Source organism: Sphaeramia orbicularis, chromosome 19, assembly GCF_902148855.1.
Source record: "Sphaeramia orbicularis chromosome 19, fSphaOr1.1, whole genome shotgun sequence".
Lineage (NCBI taxonomy): Eukaryota > Metazoa > Chordata > Actinopteri > Kurtiformes > Apogonidae > Sphaeramia > Sphaeramia orbicularis.
This window is the reverse complement of record NC_043975.1, coordinates 16,979,772-17,002,421: the sequence shown is the minus strand read 5'-3', so window position 1 is coordinate 17,002,421 and position 22,650 is coordinate 16,979,772. Positions and strand designations below refer to the sequence as shown.

The following is a 22,650-nucleotide window of genomic DNA, read 5'->3' as shown; positions in this document are numbered from 1 at the left end:
TTATTAAATAATGTTAGTTCCTTTGTTGGGATTGAACTAAAATAATGTTCTGATGTTAGTTCTGAACTAATAGAATATGAACATTTGAACAGGATCTTAAACTGTAATGTCTGTAAAACAGAATTTCAGTTTGAACACAGGAACATTTTGTGATAAAACATTAGATCCTGTTCTGATCAAATAAAAATGTGTTTAGTATTTCTGTGTATTTCTGGTGTAATTCAATCCTTCCAGGAAATAATCTTAAAAAAAAAAAAAATTGTCTTTTTAACAGTATCGTGATATATTGTGATAGATCGTATCGTGGTCCTAGTATTGTGATTTGTATCATATCGCCAGATTCTTGCCAATACACACCCCTACAGTTGCCACTGTGTTTATTTTTGTACAACAGCAGGACATCTTTTTTATTGATGTTTTGCAGGTGTGGGTCAGTTCAGGACTGTAGCCAGCTCGTGCTAGAAGTTGTCATTTAAAAAATATTGTCAACAAACAAGGAAAAAAAACATGATCTGAGCAACAAACTTGCCATTAAAAAACAGGAACAAAAAAGTTCATTCTTTTGCAAATGAACTCGACCACGGTGTTGATGATATTCAATGGCAGCTCACGGCTTCTAATGTTTGCTAATTCCTAATATATGGATAAATGGTAAAATACAGTGAATTCACATTAACCTAACCTCAAAAGAGTGGTATTTTGCTTTTTTACATGGAATTATGCATTTTTAAACATTTCCCTGTGGTCTACATAAACTGTAAATGCTATGCTTGGGTCTGAATTCTTCATTAATTCAACTCCACAGGTCCGTCTTCAACCCTATTTCTGAGTAATGACACCAGAAAGGTTGTTTTGAGCGCTGGACCTTTAAATGCAAATGAGCCACTTCACATCCCACCCCCTCCAGGTTATTGACCATGCTTTCTGTCCAGTTCAGCCACTTGTGTTCGTTAATACAAGCAACAACTGAACATTTTAGGTAATCGGCCCAAAGTTTGGACATATTTTCAGTATGGACTACAACCACTGGTCCTGGAAAACAATTATGTCGTACTCGGAGAAATGTTCATCGGAAGTCTTGACCTTATATGAGCAAATGTTGTGACGTAACTAGTTATAGACATAACAAATTGAGAAGGAATTAAAACAGGTTGTAGACCTCCACTTGATATTTTGCCAAAATGAATTTAAAGATAGCTTTGCAGCACCTGGAGGGTTCAAATTCAAACTTTTTGAACTATTAGGGTCCAAATACACAAATAAATGCAACAAAGACTAATAAAAGTGGGTTTAGCAAAATATGACCCCTTTAAAATACTGAGTCTTCTCTTAACATGACTGATGAAACTTCCTTCATTTACATCTTGAAAAGGTCACCAGTGCAATATTTGTGTATATCAGTGTACGAGGGGGAGTCAAAAAGATCTCAGACAAATGTCGAAGACAAAGACAGCATCAGGAATTCTACAAAGAAAGATTCTACTGATGGAAACATAGATTGTGTAGATTGTTATTTTGGTAAATAAACTATTTCTTACATTTGTCTCTCCCTCATACATCCAAAAATCTTCTTCGAGAAAGGTTTAAAGGAGTGATATTTTTGCTTTTTTTAAATGGACTTAAGCATTTCAAAACATTTCCCTGTGGTCTACATAACTGTAAATGCTATGCTTGGGTCTGAATTCTTCATTAATTAAACTCCAAAACCAAGGTTCTAATAGTTTTGGATTTTTCATTATAGTTTAGTTTTATTTAGTTTTGACTTTTTTTTCTCTGATTCATTTAGTTTTAATTAGTTTTTAGAGCAGGTTTGCTAGTTTTTATTAGTTTTTGTTATTTTCTAAAGGCTTAGTTTTAGTTTAATTTTGGGTGTTTTTTTATATCTTTTCTCTTCTTCGCCGCCGAATTCAAACAGACAGGACTCTGCTGCTTTCTCCCAACTTTAGTCTCCATGTTTCCAGGGAGAGTGGGGACTAGAAGACGCCTAAACAACAAGTGACGAGAAGTGACGAACCATCAAATATTATGTGGTGCCAGCAGCTAAAATTGCTCGAGGGAAATAAATCGATTTCATATCAGTCCGACATTGACAAAGACGAAAACGAATTTTATCCATAATTTTTATACGTTTTAGTTAGTTTTGTAAGTACACAATACAGCACAGGTGTCAAAGGTGCCAAATCCGGCCTGCCAAAGGGTCCAGTCCGGCCCTTGGGATGAATTTGTGAAATGCAAAAATTACACAAAGATATTAACAATCCTTTTAGTTCAGGTTCCACATTCAGAACAATACAATCTCAAGTGGGTCAAACCAGTAAAATACTATCATAATAACATATAAATAATGACAACTCCAAATTGTTCTCTTTGTAAATGTAAATATTTTCATGTATTTACACTAAAACAAAGTTTAATTTTGCAAAAAATGTGATTGTCTTAAGAGAAGTAAGTACAATTTTAACAAGATTCTGTCTGTTATTAAATGTTTTGTGTATTTGTAGATCCAGTGTGATTTGTAAGTTATAAATGTACATGTGCAAATGATAAACTGAGGCAGAATATTGTTAAAATTACACTTATTTTTCCAGTTTGTTCATGTTATTCACATCTTTTGAAAGGATAGTTTGTAGATGTAAACCTTTTCATAATGTAAATTTACTTTTTTCACTCTAAAACATACAGAAAAGTTTAAAGTTGACATTATTTCTATATTATTATGTTATTATTTCACTGGTTCGGTCCAATTCAGATCAAATTTAGCTGAATGTGGCCCCTGAACTAAAATGAGTTTGACACCCCTGCAATACAGTTTCAGTTGGTTAGCATTTTTTTTCTTTTAATTATAGTTTTTAATTTATTTCAGTTAACGAAAATGTTTTTACAATTCTAGTTTTCGTAATTTCGTTAGTTTTCATTAACGATAATAACCTTGTCCAAAACTCCACAGGTCCATCTTTAAATCTATTTCTAACTGACACAAGACAGGTTCTTTTAAGCGCTGGCCCTTTAATTAAAACAGGTTATAGAAATCCACTTGATTTTTGCCTGAATGAATATAAATATATCTTTGCAGCACCTGGAGTGTTCAAATTCAAACTTCATGAACTATTAGGGTCCAAATACACAAATAAAAGTACCAAAGACTAATAAAAGTGGGTTTAACAAAATATGACCCTTTTAAAGTAAGGATCTGTCTTTTTCCCAGCTGAATATAAACAGGTGGCTGTGTCGCAACCTGCCATAAAACACCCAAACTGAAACACACATGCCGGATGTGTTGCATTCATGACCGAAGAATTCACCTAAAGAATGCTAGAGGTATTTGTTGGAAAACTCTCAAAAGGCCAGATTCGGAATCTGCTGTTTAGTGTGTGACAGCAATTTCCATACAAAGCACTAGTGTATAAATTACCAGAATGAGGAAATAATGGGAGTGTGTTTATGTTTCACAATCAGTCATTTTATTGAACCGTTGTACGTACAGATGACACATTCAGAGAGAACTGGGGGAAACCTCCACTTTCAAAATGTGTCATCCAGCCTACACAAAACTAAAGATGAAACTCATTCCAGACCCACCAATATAACACTTAGTGTATGAGTGGTACCTGTATGTGTGTGTATTCTATTTTAAGGTCAGTTGTGCAGGAGGCTCATTATGAAGTTTTATTATTATTGTCTGTTTCTTATTCTTTACTGAGTCCTAGAAGTCTGTCACCAGTCCTAGCCTAAAATCCAAACCCTAACTTCCTCAGACCTTTTACACATGTACAAGGTCAAAGATGAAGTGAAACAATGACTGTTTACATGCACCCTAATATCCAGATTATGATGTGTATCTCGGTTTTAATTCAGGATGTGGCGTTTATGCAACATACAGAGAAATGTGGACACTCAGACCTTTGTTTACAAGCTTAATACTGGTATCAGAGTTACTCATTGCTGCTGTTCTCTGTGCATGTGATGTTTACAAGATAATGTTTTAATTCATTCTGACATTCCAGTAGCAGCTGCCTAACTTTACTGTAGAAAAAGAGGCCATTTTAGTTTATAACAGACTTAACGCATTGTGGATTTGCCTTGTGATTCAACTAATGTCAGCAATGTGAGATGAGATCAACAGGTAAACATGTCCCCCAGGTGTTATTCTGTGAGAAGATGAAGGATATACAGCAATGATGGATGGTAGAGGGTCATCATGGTGGATTTGTGGTGTTTTGTTGCACTGTTCACTTTGGGGAAGCTGATGTCCTTAACCTTAACCCCCAAAACACCTGAATTTATATACAGGTATATTTAAAAAAAAAAAAAAAAAGTTTACACTTAGATGCTAAATTAAAGGATTGATATTTTGCCTTTTAAATGGAATTATGCATTTTTAAACATTTCCCTGTGGTCTACATAAACTGTAAATGCTATGCTTGGGTCTGAATTCTTCATTAATTCAACTCCACAGGTCCGTCTTCAACCCTATTTCTGACTAATGACACCAGAAAGGTCGTTTTGAGCGCTGGCCCTTTAAATGCAAATGAGCAGCTTTACGCCCCACCCCCTCCAGGTTGTTGGCTGTGCTACTCTGTCCAATTCAGCCAACAACTGAAAATTTTAGGAAATCAGCTCAAAGTTTGGACATATTTTCAGTATGGACTACAACCGCTGGTCCTGAAAAACAATTATGTCGTACTCGGAGAAATGTTCATCGGAAGTCTTGACCTTATATGTGCAAATGTCACGATGTAACTAGTTATAGACGTAACAAATGAAGAAGGAATTAAAACAGGTTGTAGAAATCCACTCAATTTTTGCCAAAATGAATATAAAGATAGCTTCGTAGCACCTCCAAACTTTTGGAACTATTAGGGTCTATGCTATTAATAGCATAACTTATAAATAATGACTCCAAATTTAAATCAAAATTTTATTGTAAAAAGTTGGTATCAGATCGGTATCCAATCGGTATCAGCAAAACTAATCCTAAAAAAAAATCGGATCGGGACATCACTACCTTATATGTGCAAATGTCGTGATGTAACAAATTAAGAAAGAATTAAAACAGGTAGTAGAAATCCATTCAATTTTTGCCAAAATGAATATAAAGATAGCTTTGCAGCACCTGGAGGGTTCAAATTCGAACTTTTGGAACTATTAGGGTCCAAATACACAAACTAGATGCAATCGGAGAGCGCAGACCTCCGCCAAGGCTGATCAGTTGCCAGGGTTTGTTTGTCTGTCTGTTTGTTTGTTTGTCTGTCCGTTAGTGTGCAACATAACCCAAAAAGTTATGGACAGATTTTGATGAAATTTTCTGGTCTGCGCCCCCCCGTGGGCCCCCCCCACCCCCGATCACCACCAAAATTTAATCATTTCTTTCTTATTCCATTTCCAACACACCCTGAAAATTTCATCAAAATCTGTCCATAATTTTTTGAGTTATGTTGCACACTAACGGACAGACAAACAAACAAACAAACAAACAGACAAACAAACAAACCCTGGCAAAAACATAACCTCCTTGGCAGAGGTAATAAATGAACCAAAGACTAATAAAAGTGGGTTTAGCAAAATATGACCCCTTTAATTGGAGATGGTTCATTTGACTCTATAGAAAACAGAAATTTGGGTATGACACCAATTTTCAACAGGCAACAAAATTTCCCATCTCAGGAGATGGAGATGGTTTTATTGATGCAACAAAATTATTTTTGAGGGACTAGATATGCATCAAATGTGCCTATACCAAAATCGGGGGAATACATACGTTATCTTGGCTGATTATGTAATGTATACTGTTCAAAGCAAATTTACAACAGTAGACTTTAACCCATAAAGACCCAGAGTGGCTTTTGTGGCAGTTCCCAAATGAATTTTTGTCTTTTTTTAACCTTTCTCTAATGATTTATTACCATTTACTCTAATATTATGTTCTGTATTTTGCATTTTTAAGTGAAAATCCGGTATTTTCCTGTATGTAATGTACTTATTATGTAGATGTTCACTAAAACTCAGATTAAAGTTGAGGATTATTATATCCAAAAAAGAGAAAACTGTAAAATATATCATTCACTGGACATAGAATTAGTGTGTCCATCCACTGTCATTGATCCAACTCCATGGGTTTTATTGGTGAATCAATGTTGTAGAAGATGACGATGTTTCCACGGTGACTATGGAGCCTCTGAACGTCCAAATGGATCATATCTGATGACCATGAAAAGATGACAAACTGTATTTTACACTAATTATTTACATATATTGACAGGATTAGTGGATCAACAGGTATTAAACAGTGAATGATCTTGGTCGCTGGTGGATGTTTGGGTCTTTATGGGTTAAAGGGTAAAATGTTCAATTTTCAATAAGTATGTATACTCAACTTCTTTAATTACAGAGAAAAAAGCCATAACTCTGTTGCTCCTGTAGTGAGATAAGTTCTTTCCCCGCACTATGTTTGTATTTCTGTTACGCCACTTTACGCCAACTACCAGTAACCCAGATGAAGTGTATACATGTAACAGTATCCAGGATACTATCTGAGCTCTCCAAACCGGGATAGAGTTTTACTCCAGATACTGAAATTAAGATAATGTTTCTTCAAGTGCAAACTCAAAGACAGGATACTCCAAAAACTCAACAGTATCCAGGAAACTAACGTGTGTGTAAACACAGCCGGTGATGCTGTGTTTCTGGTGGAACAGGTGAAACCAAGCCAACGTTACCCAACAGAGCAAATCAGCACATCACCATGACTCTTCCCCACTTCACTACTGAGTCATTTCCCTGAACTTTGTGTTTTTTTCTTGGGTACTTCCACTTGTGGGCACAGACCTACACAAAGTGACAAAAAGTGGGTGGGGAGGAGATGAGAGTGGAACCCACAACACCACAGGAAACCGCCACGTGCTGCAAACCACAGATACTTTACCCCAGTGAAGATGCATCAGACCAAACATCAGATAAGACTCTTGTTTCTTAATTTAGCCGAGCTCAAGGGCTGGAAATTTATCTCACATTTTATCACTAATCTTGTGCGGTGTAGAAGTGTAGAAGTTCATTCCTGATCTTGAAAATGAGGTTTCTTAAACAATGGCCCATCTGTTTTTCGGGAGATTCGACTAAGGCAGACTGTGAAGAGGAGTCTACAGATATGTTAACTAGAGCTGAGCAATATGGTGGAAAAAAAAATTCTCAATGTTGTGGATGATTTACAATTTTAACTAATTTCTTGGTACATGAACTGAAGACGAACATGATTCAAAAATACTCTCTTTACTTAAATTATATGTCATACATGACTACAAAAATACAATCACAATTAATCTTTTATAAGAAGCAAACAGGTTGTATTTTTAATTATTGCCGAGCAAAAAAGTTCTCCAGTGTAATAATCAGGAATTTTGCGATTTTTTTTCACGATTTTTTAAGGAAGCAAAACCTCAATTAATTGAATTATGTTGAGCCCTAACATTAAAATGTTTTTTTGTTTGTTTGTTTTATTTTGTTTCTTTGCATGTTTAAAATAAATAAATAAATAAATAAATATGCTTTTTACTTCATTAAACAACTAGTTCTTATCTCCAAAATTTCAAAAACCATTTTAATGCATATCACCCTAACAGTTTTTAAGTCCAAAAATTAAAATAAAGCCCGTAACTAAAATAAAATTAATTGAGAAGCAAAAAAAAAAAGAAAACCAAACACTTTAAGGAAAATAAAGACCACCCTTCAAATTGGATGGATGGATGGATGTTTCAGCCCTAAAAAATGAAACTAACTTTAAACTAGAAAAGCACTCGGAGAGCCCAGACCTCTGCCAAGGCAGATCAGTCCCCCCCCAAATCACCACTAAAATTTTATCATTTGTTCCTTGTGCCAGTATTAACATTTCCTGAAATTTTCATCCAAATCCATCCATAACTTTTTGAGTTATCTTGCTGACAAACAAACAAACAAACACACAAAGCAAAGTGATCACAATACCACCTGGCGGAGGTAATGAAAATAAGTTCAGTTTGTGAACTCCTATCCCCATCTCACAATTCATTCCAAAACCCGAATGTATTTAAAAAATCTGTGAATATCAGTATCATATTTGAGCAGCTGCTTTAGTCAAATATTAGAAATAGTGCAGAGATGAAAAGGAACAAGGGTAAACATTTAGAGAATGATATGCAACAAAGGTCCTCGAACAAGTTGAACTGGGGACATTTCTGTCGATGGATGACTGAAACATTCTTGAAATTTTTTTAAACAAACAACAGGTCTAATCTCGCGCAGACAAAGGCTGAGTTACCAGTGATCCGAACTGTTGATCACGACTCATGTATTACTCATGAGGATGACGTAAAAAAGCTGTAAAGAGCCAGTAAGAGGAATTTAGCTTTAGGCCTAATGGACGTTACCCAACCTCAGTGCAATAGCCACAACACATGCACCTTTGGTTTTTTGTTGTTTTTTTATTATTAATCTACCTTCTCCATATCCTTTATTACCTGTATATATCCTTACTTGTTGAATATATCATTCATCTGTCGTATAGAGTTAGTTTTTGTATATTTCTAGTAGTACTTTTGTAGCATATGTGTATTTAATATTTTATCCTGAAGCTTTTACACATGCCTACAGTTTTTTTTTAGTATTTTGTGTAATATTTTTATACAGTCCTTTTTGCACAAAGTGTTTTTTCTAGAACAAAGCTGCTACACTGTCCATGATAGTGGTCACTTTTCCATTGACCCTCAAATTGCGCAAATATAACTTGTGCATAAAAATGTACCTAATTTTGCCAAAACTCTCGTTTTTGGATTAAAAGTTTTTGCGCTAGCAAGAGGTGGTTTTTGGGGCGTAGGGCAACTGGTATATCACGTAAAACTGCAATGAAAAGACCTTTTTCTGCAACTAGAGTCACATGAATTAAAAAAAAGGATGTTGACAGACGTTACAAGGAAAGAAGAAGAGTTTTAAAAGAAACATGGTGCGGTATGTGTGGACACACCAGGAAACTGAATCATTTTTTAATTTAGTACGAAATAGAGGGGTAATATATAATAATAATGAATATATCTGTAAATCAACACGATATTTACGTTTGTCGCCATGTTCATGAAATTCATTCATTTCATTACAAATGCTGCATTCAGGACCCATCACTGTGAGCTGTATGCTCTGGTCTCTTGGCCTTCACTAAGGCTCAGGAGGCAGCAGCACTGGCTTGTATTTATCTACAAGGCTGTATTGGGCAAACTACCCCCATATCTTTGTCGCCTCCTGTCTCCATTTTCCAGTGGATACAACTCCCATTCATCACATCGGCTCCTCCTTAGAGTCCCCAGAGTTCACGCTGAACTTGGTAAAACAGCTTTTTCCTACGATGGCCCTTGCTCATGGAACAATTTGCAAAACTCACTTCAGCTTCAGCATTTCATTACCTTGAGTGAATTCAAATCTCTTCTATCAAACTGTTTAACAGAAGTGTGTAACTGCTTTTAGCTTTTATGTTTCTAGTCATTTTATGTTGTCTTAATTGTATGTAGTTTTATACTCTGTTACTTCATTTGTATTGTACTGATGTGCCTCTTGGTCAGGTCTCCCTCGAAAAAAAGATTTCATCTCAAGGGACTTCCTGGTTAAATAAAGGTTAAATAAATGAAATGACTTCTCGTGTCATCTCGCGATAATAAATAAACAAATCATCGCATTTGTGATTTAATGGAAAAACTGACATTACGCACTTTTGTTTTTTCAACATTTAGTAAATATCGGTAAAGTTTTGTGCATAAGTCCAATAGAAAAGCGGCTAATGACAGTTCATAGATCAAATTTTTCTATTCTATTCTATTCTCTTCTAACGTTGTGTTGTCTATAGAAAAACTGAGCTTCTCCTACAGGTCACTGAGGTCTTACGCAGACTAAACACAGCATATTCAAGCCAATCATCCATCTGGGATAAACATGCTTAGTGCGCTTAATGCACAGATGTATCAGCCAGACCTCAGAATGCGACAGTATCGACCTCAGTGACAGACAAGATTTCATTCCACAGCTGGAAGTGGCTAATGTTCATCTGTCGTGTTATAATAAAGGTCTCAGAAATATGAATGAATTTGTTCACATGTAAAAACAGTGTAAATAAGGCCTTTTTCTGTATTTTTAATTTATGTCAAAACAAAACAAACAAAAAAACATGTTTTCAAGTTGTGTGGGATAAGATTTTCTAAAATGCACAAAATTCACTTATATTGGTGAATTTTTAACAACATGAATCATGAACCTTGGACATAATATATTTTTAAAAGGCCTCAGACTTCCTATATATTACATGTCATGTGTTCTGTTAGTACCTATTTTAATTAATTTTAGCACATCTTCTGCAGTAGGTACAGAAAGAAAGAAAGAAATTTAACTAATTGTTCAAGGAAGAATGTTTGACAAAAATGGCCGCTGTTGCAAAATCATTCGCGATTTATTTGTGTTTAAATGGGCAGGTTCCGCCTGTAACGCAAGTGGACACGATGGGTTAAAAACAAAACCTGGAATGAGACTGACAATTCACGAAAAACCTGCATGTCTGGGTTGGAAAAAAACACTAGGATCATCAAATTTAACACAGTGTCTTTATTTATAGTGGTATATAAGACCATTTACAGCCATGTTTTCAAGCTAAAATGCATCAACACCTATATAGCTTTTCATGTCCCAATTTTGCTCCTATTTTTGGCCCCAATATTTTACTACAAAATAATTAATTTTGGAATGGTTCAGAGCAAGAGTATATTTTTTTTGCATTTATCTGAGGTCATCATTAGGTACATCCTGGGGGGAAATATGTCTAAATATCTCTTTTATTATTGGGTCTAAAAAGCTGGTAAAGTGCCAGATACCAAAATGAGCCCAGTTTCATAGAAGCACCCCTACATCACAACACGGTGACACCTTTAAAATAATGCCACAACTCTTAATTCCAAGCACTCTAATGAGAGTTTTAGGTCATTTTAAAGCACAGGTGTCAAACGTGACCCAGGGGCCAAATCCGGCCCTCCAAAGGGTCCAGTCTGGCCCCTAGGAGGAATCTGTAAAATGCAAAAATTACACTGAAGATATTAATCCTTTTAGATCAGGTTCCACATACAGACCAATTTAATCTAAAGTGGGTCAGATCAATAAAATACTATCATAATAACCTATAAATACTCACAACTCCACATTTTTCTCTTTGTAAATATAAACATTTTCATGTCATTTTACTGTATTTACGCAAAAACAAACTACCATTTCACAAAAATACAAATAACCTGAACAAATATGAACATTTTGAAACGTCTGAAATGTTTACCAGGTTCACCAGTATTCTGTCTGTTATTAAATGTTTTGTGTATTTGTAGATCCACTGTGATCCGTAAGTTTATATATGTAAATTATGTAAAGAAATTTCTCATGTTATTCACATCGTTTTAAAGGGTAGTTGGTAGACATAAACATTTTTATCGCTTAATTTGACTTTTTTCTCTCTAAAACATAGAGGAAAGTTTGGAGTTGTCATTATTTATGTATTATTATGTTATTATTTGACTGGTCCAGCCCACTTCAGATCAAATTTGGCTTAATGTGGCCCCTGAACGAACATGAGTTTGACACCCCTGTTTTAAAGCATTTTTTTAAGCACAAATAAACTGTTTAAATATAGGTTCATAGACACCAAGAGTGAAAATCAATGCAGCATCTCACTAATCACCACTTCAGGAGACTCAGACATTTAATGAAACTGAACCGTGACACTGCTGCCCCACCCATCAACCCCATTCCTAAACTGGTCTCAGAAAGGATAAAAGATGTTCTGCTTGACACGTCTGTGACAGCCTTCACGTAGCTTTTACAGGGGAGTATTAAAAACAGGAGGCAGCGCTCTGAGCCGCTTTTTCTCACTGAGTCACAAGTCACAACGCACATTCTCTCACATCCAGAGTGAAGAAGGAATAAACACGCTGGTGCCATGACTGAGGCTGCTGGCAACGTTCCCTCTCATCATAGATACAAGCTGATTGTAACGAACTGTCAAGAGCACTGGGCGGTGTCTCCGACTCCACCACAAAGCTCCAATATTACCATCACTCAGCCAAAGTAGCAGAAATGCCGTAAATAGTTTCCTTTTCTGTGTTTAAATGTAGTAGAGGAGACACAGAGGGAGGCTGGGTGGGGAAGGGAGGGGTTGACCATGACGGGGGGAGCAACATGCCGTGTGCATTCACCCACACACAGAGGAGACCTGAGAATTTGACTGGAATGTGTACGGAATGAGGAAGTGTGCAGCAGTCAGTGGCTCAACCAGGCAGCAAGAGGGCTGCTGGGAAGGTTGGAGTTAATCTGATAAGCACAGCACGGGAAAACTATTTATTAGAGCATCTCTCAATGCTGTCTTTATCCTCAAGTGTGTGTTAACCCTGTAACCACATCACTTGGGTTATGTGTGTGTGAGAGTGTGTGTGTATGAGACAGAGAGAAAGAGAGATTTCTTGAGAGACTTCTGGAAAATTGTGTTTTTTTTAAGAACAAAATCATTACAGAACAAAAGTCAAAAGGTCTGCAGATGTGCAGCCTCTAATGTCTATTTTCATTGTCACTTAATCTGGTTATTTTCTGTTTAACCGACTCTAAAATGTAAGACGGTGGTCAAAAATATCCGTGTTTCTCCAAAGCTAAAAATGTCACATTTGGCCCACAGCCCAGAGACACTTAGTTCACTGTCATACAGGAGACTGGTATTCAGGCCTATTAATCAACCATTAAAATGATGATTTAATGTAATATTTAACAAATACTTCATTATTTGTTGCAGCTCTACTGCAGTTAAAAGTAGAAAGTCCAAAAGGTCTGCAGATCTGCTATGGTTTGGGGCTGCGAATAATGACAAGTTTCACTGATAATTGTTTGTTTGGAAGATGGTAAAAATAGTGATTCTGTAATTCTCAATGTCCTGAAAATGTCTTGTTTGGTCCACAGCCCAAACATATTTTGTTTACTGTCATACAGGAGAAGAAAACAACAAGAAGATACTGTTACTCAGATCTATTAATCAATCATAATGATAAGTTTATTTCATTTTTGACTACTAGTACATTATTTGTTGCCGCTCTATTGTTGTTAAAATAAGATCTGCAGATGTGCTGTGGTTTAGGGCTGCAAATAGGGATGTAACGACTACCGATATAACGACAAACCGCGGTAAAATTGCAGATGGTTAGTATTACCGTTTAAATTCGAATTATCATGATAACCATGTTTGATTACCGCACTTTTCCGGAGAAGATGTAAGAGAAGAAGATGTAAAGATCTGCGTTTATGTCGAATATTTGACATTTCATATTAGTTTTAATTTATTGCAATTTTAATTTTATGTACCTAATATTTTGAACCAATATTCACTTTTAAAGTCTTTGAAAAGGTTTGTTAAGCATCTTTGTGTTATTTATGCAATAAATTCTATACACTTTTCAAATCGGATTTTTTTTTTGTGTATGTGTGTTTTCTGGCCTTTTATGTTGATATAGTAGGTTAAAGTGAAAACATAATAGGCAGATGATATAGATGAAGTTGTACTAAAAAAAAGAAATCAAACATGGGTATAGTAAACATTTCTTTATGTAGTATCTTTCTTTCTCTTTGTGAACACAATTGCATTGTCCAATTTTTTTTATTTTTTTTTAACCTGCCTTTTATTTTTACTCTGCTTTACTGCTTGTTTTATACTCTCCTGTTTTACAGTACGGTGTCCTTGAGTGCCAAGAAAGACGCCTACAAATAAAATATATTATTATTATTATTATTATTATTATTATTATTATTATTATAGTATATAAAGGCTGAATCAAAAGTACTGAAAAATGGCCAAAATAGGCTCAGACCCCTAAGAGTTAATATTTGAATGTCTGTGCCAACAGAAAGTACATTGTGCCAATTTTTTTTTTTTTTTCTTTCTTTCAAAATACAACTTGGTTAAATTATTTCAGTGTGTGTGTTAGTACTTTTTGAAAATTTTGGGCATAATTTCAATAATACTGCGATAATAATGATAACCATGATAATTTTGGTCACAATAACCGTGATATGAAATCTTCATATTGTTACATCCCTAACTGCAAATAATGATTATTAATAAAATGTCAGAAAAAAGTGAGAAATAGTGATCAGTGATTCCCTAATGCTGCAGATAATGTCCTAAAATGCCTTAAATACTGTGTAATAAAGAAAACTAATAAACAAGCAGACATTCTACAAAGTCAGATCAGTAGTTTTCCCCCAGTAAACAAACATTAGTGTAAACCATGTTCAGCTGCAGTCTTACCTCCAGGACCTGGACATAACTGGAGGGGAACCATCCCCGGGCTCCATCCTTCTCCCCCTCCCACCATCCTCCGGGCAGAGCCTGGACCACCTTAATGACCTCCCCGGTGTCGAAGCTGAGCCCCTGCTGGTGCTGCTCTCCGCTGAAGGGGTACAAACTTTTGCAGTATGATCCAGACATGCCTCCAGCTCAGATGAGGCTCCTCAGTCTCAGACACTCTGATGACCCTCCTGCTCCTCAAAACAAACACAAAAAAAGTTTGGATCTGATTCACAAATGACACTTTCCGTCCGCGTCCGGAGCTCCAGCTGTTTCCCGGCTCCTACTGAAGCGCAGCCCGGTGAAAGTTGTCCGGACTCGGTGAACAGGTCCCAGTGATCCGGCTGTGAAGACGCAGCTCTCCGCTCTGTTCCTCCAGCCTGCATGCACCGAACAGGGTTCTGCAAGACAAGGAGTCAACACACACACAGGAAACAGGAAACACAAGCAGGCCGCCTTCAAAATAAAAGCACCGCAGTACACCGGCACGCATTAACTACTATCCGTTATACAGGGTATACACGTGACGTCACTGCTAGCGGAAGTCACCGCGGTTCCGCCCACTGAGTGGCAGAAAGACGGAGATGAGTGACAGCGTTGGCTTCAATACTGTCTAAACTGAAGAACTATATTTAATAAAAAAAATTTTTTTAAAAATAAGGGAAGAGCTGAAGTGCGATTGATTGTGTGAACAGGTTTGAAAAGCAGTCAGAGCAATCGTTTTACAGATACTGAAAGACAAAGAAAAGAGAAGTAGATGGATCCACAAATCCAGTAAATCGAACCTAGATCTGTGGATCCCGTTTGGTGTCAGCTAACATTAATTTATGTTGTATTTTTGGGTCAAATCAGACCTTAAATTACGTATTGTTTTGGCTAACGTTACATATTAGTAAAGCTCTTGGTTTCATGATCAGATCTTTCATGGTTTTTGTCTTAATTTTGCAATTCTGAACCTTGTGCTCCTACATGATTAGTAAACTAACTGAAACTGAGGCTAACCCAGTTAGCTTACCAGCCAACAGGCCGTAAGCTATTGTCGTCATGTGGCGTCTGTCGTCATCATTGTCTGTTGTCCGTCGTCTGTCATTGTCTGTCGTCGTCTGTTGTCCATTACAAAAATTTCAATTGTCTTCTTCTCCGAAACTACAATTCTGATTGACTTCAAACTTGGTATACAGCTTCTTTATGATGATGTCAACAAAAGTTAGTGAAATTATTTGGATCTGGACCTCATTCTGGATTTGGTGCGACTTTAAAAAAAATTATGATATGACCAAAACATGGGCTATTTCTGTAATATAATAAATACACAGAACTGGGTGATATTAATGGCATCTGGATACATTTCCCACTATTTTTTTTAAAGGTGCAGAAAAAAAACATTAAAACAAACCAATATTAAACAAATAACCTGAGAAGCAAAAATAAATAAATACATAAAATTAAAAAGATTTAATTAATTAATTAATTAATTAATTAATTCAAATAATTTTTAAAAATTAATAAAAAAAAAAAAAAAACAGAAGCTACCACTAGAATTAACTGTTAGCTTACCTTGCTATCCAGTTAGCTTTAAATGGACATAAATAAGTTCATAAGACCACCCAGTGTTTCTCTTAAATAAATAATAAAGTATTAAATTAATGTAAATACAAAATCAATCAGTAAAATTTATTGTCATGATTATATTTATGGATGGAGGTTTCAAAAGCTTCAGTTAGCATGCTAAGCACAGCAGGAGGCTAACAGTACAGCTAACACTAGCATTAATTTTTGATGCTAGCTACCTCATCCTATAGTGTACAGGTACACAAATTAATATTAATCTATTATTCATTCATCTGTATATGTTTGGCTTAATTCTATTCACTTGAAGTGCTTTTTAACTGTTAAACTTGTTTCACTGTTTTAAGAATTCAGAGACTTAAGAATTCCTATTTTTCAGTATATATTTTACACACAACACACTGAAATTGACCCACTGGATTTCGTTTTCTAATTAATTAAGCTCCGATTTCTTTTCTACTTTGAAAGGTTTTATTGAAAACCTTATCCTGTATTGTTGTTAACTTGACACTTAGACAGTCTGCAACTTCTGCTCCTACTGAACACTCACCACTGGTTAAATTATCATGTTGTTACCTAATTTTTGTGCCTTGTTTTGTAACCTGACTTTGCATTTCTACAAATGTTGATTGCATTTTATTAATATACATTTGTGAGGAGGTGTGTAACTTGTATAGCTCATGCTTAATCAATTACATCTGCAAATACTTCACTATAATTTCTGTCATCAACATAATGTAGTGAAATACAGCAGAGTAAAAAGTGGAATTAAGAAAATGTCACCTCGACGTTAATTTATCACTTTATTTCACAAAAACACCCAAAACTTTGATAGTTCCTTATTTGCACCAGTGTTTACTCTTACCCCGCGCATACCTCTATGTCCAGTTTAAGCCATAGTTTGTGTATTCAGTCACATTTGCTTCACTTTGGCATAAAAACAAATGTTTTAGATCATACCACAACATGGAACCATTGTTTTCACAGAACTTTTATATATATTTATATTCAAAACATGAGGGACAGAAAATGGGGAAACCCTGTGAAACTCAAACCAGCCCAGGGATGTTATGGTTTTGTGGCATTCCTTTTAAACCCTGCATCACAATGGCACCGTTTTTATTTTTGTTTGATGCCAAACAATAAAATAAGGTCAACTTGAAGACATTTGCTGCAGTTCTGAGCAGATGGGTCACTTTTTCAGTTTTATGTGTGTTTCCCTTTTTTTTTGCAGCTGTATGCTTCTCTGCCACTTCATCTCAGAGGAAATGCTTGTACTTTTTATAGCATTACATTTGTTATTCTTTCCCTGTTTTGTGAAAACTACAATTTCTTTAGCTATGCTGAATGTTTGTGATAAATTAAAGGATTAACTGTTTTCTTTATGGGTTGAGTAAATTCTCATCCTCCTTAAGCTTAATAAAGTCTCTTTAACTGCTTAAAATCCATCCATTCACAATTCTGACAACCCTTTAGGCTTAGGGTTGAGGTTAAGCTTCATAAATTTCATTTAAAAAGAACATATTCTAGTTTCTGTATTTAACATGTGACTGAAACAGAGTAAAAAATGCATCAGTTAAAAATAATGGCTCAAATAAAACCTCATCTTAAAACATAAAATATGCTGTCGGTGACGCGGTGAATGTTAACCCATAAAGACCCAAACATCCACCACCGTCACAAACCATCTACTGATATAAAATGTTTAATAACTTCTGAACCACTAAACCTATGGATGTGTAGAAATAATTGTAGTAAAATACAGTTTGTCATCTTTTCATGGTCATCAGATATGACCCATTTGAACATTCAGAGGCTCCGTAGTGAACGTGGAAACACCGTCATCTTCTACAACACAGATGTCAAACATGCGGCCCGGGGGCCAAATCTGGCCCGCCAAAGGATCCAATCCGGCCCACAAGATGAATTTGTGAAAAGCAAAAATTACACTGAAGATATTAACAATCAATGGTATCAAAATCATTTTAATTCAAGTTCCAAATGCAGACACATACAGTCCAATTAGATGTCAAATGGGTCAGAACCAGTGAAATATTATCATAATAACCTATAAATTATAACAACCCCAAATTCTCTCTTTGTGTTTTTTTTGGTGTTAAAAAAGTAAAATTACATGAAAATGTTTACATTACCAAACTATACTTTTACAAAAAAAAAACACGAATAACCTGAACAAACAGAAATGTCTTAAGAAAAGTAAATGCAATTTTACCAATATTCTGCCTGTTACTAAATGTTTTGTGCGATTGTAATGCACATGTGTAAATGATAAACTGATAAACCGAGGCAGAATATTATTAAAATTACGCTTGTTTTTCTTAAGACAATTCAAGTTGTTCATGTTATTCAGATTTTTAAGGAAATTTTGTAGACATAAACCTGATCATAATATAATTTGACTTTTTTCACTTATTATTTTACTGGTCTGACCAACTGGAGATCAAACTGGGCTGAATGTGGAACTGAACTAAAATGAGTTTGACAGCCCTGTTCTACAACATTAATTCACCAGTAAAACCCATGGTGTTGGATCAGTGACAGTGGATGGAGACAATTGGATTATGTTCAGTTATGATATATATGACTGAAAAAGTCATTTTTTTCTTGAGTTCTTCTCTGTTTCTAATATAATAACCCTCAACTTTAATCTGAGTTTTTATGAATATCTATATCTCTAAATATAGGAAAATATCTGATTTACACTGAAAAAACACAAAATATAGAGGATAATGTTGTGATAAATTACTTTAGAAAGGTTAAATAAGGAGGAAAATTCATTTGGGAACTGCCACAGAAATAGAACGGGGTCTTTACGGGTTAAGACGTTAAAAACCTTCTTGAATTTAGTGGAAAATGCATTATCATACAGCTGATACATGTGTGTTTTTCTGCGCTCAGGAAAAAATTTGGGGTTCTTTTGGACACTAAAATACATGTCAGTTATGATGCATTAACACAGGAGTATATGAGGTAGTGGAAAATAAAATGAATCTTAAACATCTACAATAGAATGAATGAACAAACCCAAAAACGCACACAATACGAAAACACTGATATGGATAATTTTGTTGCTGTTATGTTTCATACTTGAACATTTTGCTGATTATACTCACATATTTCACGTTTTTAAGTGCGGAACTTCTACTTTTGGTGATTAGTGTATGATTAGTGCTACTGGTGACATGTCCAGGGTGTACCCCACCTTCGCCCATAAGTAGCTGGGATAGGCTCCAGTGACCCCTGTGACCCTAGTGAGTGAGTGAATGAATGAATGAATGAATGAACGAATGAATGATTAGTGCTTTTACTGTAGAACAGGGCTGTCAAACTCATTTTAGTTCAGGGGCCACATTTAGCCCAATTTGATCTCAAGTGGGCCAGACCAGTAAAATAATGACTTAATAACCTATAAATAATGACAAATCCAAGTTTTTCATTTTGTTTTAGTACAAAAAAAAAAAACAATTAACTTATGAAAATATTTACATTTTGCAAAAAAGATGTGAATAACCTGAAAAAACAGAAATTTCATTTGAAAAATTTGTGCAATTTTAACAATATTATACCTCGACTTATTATTTACACATACATTTACACACAGTGTTACATAAACATTTGGTAACAGGCAGAATACTGTTAAAATTTTGGAGTTTGGAACTAAAATTTGAACAATTTCTACAATAGTCCATCTCTTATTATTAGCACAACTACAGATCACAGTGGATCCATAAATGCACAAAACATTTAGTAACAGGCAGAATATTGTTCAAATTGCACATTTGGGGTTGTTCATCTCTGTTTTTATTTATGTATTTATTTGTATTTTATTGTGAAAGAATAGTTTTGTAAATGTAAATATTTTCACAGTGTAATGTTATTTTTTTCACTTAAATTTTTTCCACATAATTTTTCACAAAAAATTTGTCGTTGTCATTATTTATGGGTTATTGTGTTATTATTTTTACTGTAGATCACATTGGTCTGTATGTGGAACCTGAACCAAAATGATTTGGACAACCTGGAGTGTTCAGGTTCATTTTTGCACTTTTATCCTGCGGGTCCGGAATGGAACCTTTGGCGGGCCAGATTTGGCCCCCGGGCCACATGTTAGACACCTGTGCTCTAGAACCTCTAAATCCTTCCTCCATCACTGCACCTCTTTTTTACATGAAACCAGAGGCTAAATAACTCGACAGTCCCAAATCTTACAATCTGTGTAAACAGTCACAGGACTAAAACATTACCAGCATCTTAGCTCAGTGGATGGAATTTGTTCCGTTGCCATGGAGATCGATTCACTACTGTTGACAGATCTGCAGAGGAAGACAATGACATATACTTAAAAACAGGATTTTTTTTTTAAATTTTATTTTATTTTTTATTTGTGGTTTTTTCCTTATTTCTGATCAAATCATTATGTTTCCAAGCTCAGTTGATTCACAGTAAACATCTGTGTGTTTTGTTTGGAGTCTGAGTGGCTCCATGGTGAATGTTTTTGGGTATTAAGCTCCTTTCCATTTATACTGTCAACCCGAGGCAGCTTCACATTCCCTCTCCTCTTCTCTGTCAACGTTCAGCTTTGAAAACCACCTGGCAGCCCATATTCTATACTCCAAAACCTCCTCCGCATCAGGTATTTGAACTCTTTTATGCACTCTGTCTGTTTGATTTGGACCAGACAACTTATTTACCAATACTGTTAGTCTCATTTAATGATATTGTTGCTATAGTGGCCAGTTATGGTCAGTTTATGGAAACTATATATACAGGGTGACACAAAAAACTGGAACTTTTTTAACAATCCAATAAAACCAAGAGTGATGGAAGAAAAGTATTTTATTCATAGTAATTGAAACCTTAAAACATGCCATTTAAGAAACAATGATGGAATTTTCATTTTTTAAAAATTACTTCCTGTAGATGGCGTCCTCCTGTACAAATGCATTCTTGAAATCTGCTGTTGAGATCCCTCATTGACCGCTGCAACATCTCAGCTGGGATACTGTGAATTTCATCCTGAATTCTCTGTTTTAACTCATCCAGAGTTCTTGGTCGAGTCGTGTACACTTTACTCTTGAGATAGCCCCACAAGAAAAAATCACGAACGGACAAATCTGGCGATCTAGGGGGCCAGGGAACGTTACCGAATCTTGAGATCACACAGTTACCGAACAATTCTCGCACAGCCGCCAATGATTGCCGTGCAGTGTGTGATGTCGCTCCATCCTGTTGAAACCAGGTTTCAACAGCACCATGACGTCCTAAGTTGTGAAAACGTCGGAACTCCCTCTGCGCAGCTGTCAAACTATCACCGTTTTTATAAAACATTTTTATGGCTAACGCACACTGTTGCCCGTTCCACTGATCCATAGTTACTAAAATGTGGGTGTGTTTTGTTTACTTGCTCAAGGTCACTGTCTCGCAGTGCTGCCACTTGCTCATGTCTGCCAATACGCACTTCAAAAATTCCCGTTTTTTTGGGTCACCCTGTACTATATTAATATTAATTTCATCTGTTTTTTTCTGAAGAGGTAAGAAAGCTCATTAAACAGACTGATCTCATGAAATCACATTGTATGTCACACCAGTTCTTGTGGCATTTGGGGTGCTATACGTACGCATTTTCATCTACTCGCGTGTTATTCAACGCCATTTGATTGCGTGTCAATTTACGCCAAGATCTCCAGTTTACATATATGTAACCCCTAACCCTAACCACTAATCATGTGGTATTTGAGCGTGAACTTACACATGGAAAGCTTATAATGTGTACGGGTCAAAAAGCAGTAATGTCCCATCAGAGAGCTAACTTTAATTGATTACCATTCCAACATTTATTTCACTATAAAGTAGCTCCTCATTTTGTATAATCCCTTATGGTCCAACTAAAGCAAAAATGAATTTAAAAGTAAAAATGTGGGTCATTTAGCAACACTAATCTGTCAGATTGTCTCTAAAATGTCCCGTCAGAAAGATTTTGAATACCGTGTTTTGACCCATACAGATAACACGCCAATAAAAAGTGGCGAGTATATTCACGCAATTCATGATATCACGTTGCATTAGATTAGATTAGATTAAACTTGACTTCCAGTAGCAACACAACACTGTATGTACACATGTAAGAGGAATTAGAAGATAAAATACCAGTAATAAATAGTGATTACAGTAGTAATAATAATAATTACAAAAGGTAAGCATAATATTAATATTAATATTAATAATTCCAATGTAATTGAGTAGCCTATCAGGAGGTTTATTAGTAATAGAGTCTTTAACTTGGTTTTTGTTTGTTTTTATTTATTTATTTAATTTTTATTTATGTTTTTTTTTTTTTTTTTTTAATCTGAGATTACTGATACTGGTATGATAATTTGTACATGGGTATTGTTATATTTGTGTATATAGGAATAAGGGTGTGTTGTGTTGTTGATGTTGTTATTATTATTATTATTATTATTATTATTATTATTGTTATTATTATAAAATAATGATTGCTACTACTTATATAGATATCATAAGGAATAGAGATTTGGGGGTAGGAGTACATATGTTTTTACTTCTTCCTACTCCTTTTCGAGCATGTTTAATTTTATGTATTTTTATTTTAACAATAATTTTGAATTTTTTTCCTCTTTTCTCTTTTGTTTACTTATCAACCTTTTATGTATCATTACCGATATTCT

At 35.2% G+C, this 22,650-nt stretch overlaps 1 protein-coding gene across 2 annotated transcripts in view; it reads right to left on the bottom strand.

Moving 5' to 3' along the window:
* The window catches only part of gas7b (growth arrest-specific 7b), a 186,272-nt gene extending 171,514 nt beyond the window's left edge, over positions 1 to 14,758 (bottom strand). Inside the window, exon 1 of one of the 2 annotated variants that reach the window (XM_030122641.1) lies at positions 14,336 to 14,758. In XM_030122641.1, the coding sequence (XP_029978501.1) occupies positions 14,336 to 14,515 (180 nt within the window). In that variant the 5' untranslated portion in view covers positions 14,516 to 14,758. The remainder of the gene's footprint in view (positions 1 to 14,335) is intronic. The other variant, XM_030122642.1, reaches the window with a different exon arrangement.
* Positions 14,759 to 22,650: the final 7,892 nt, after the last annotated feature.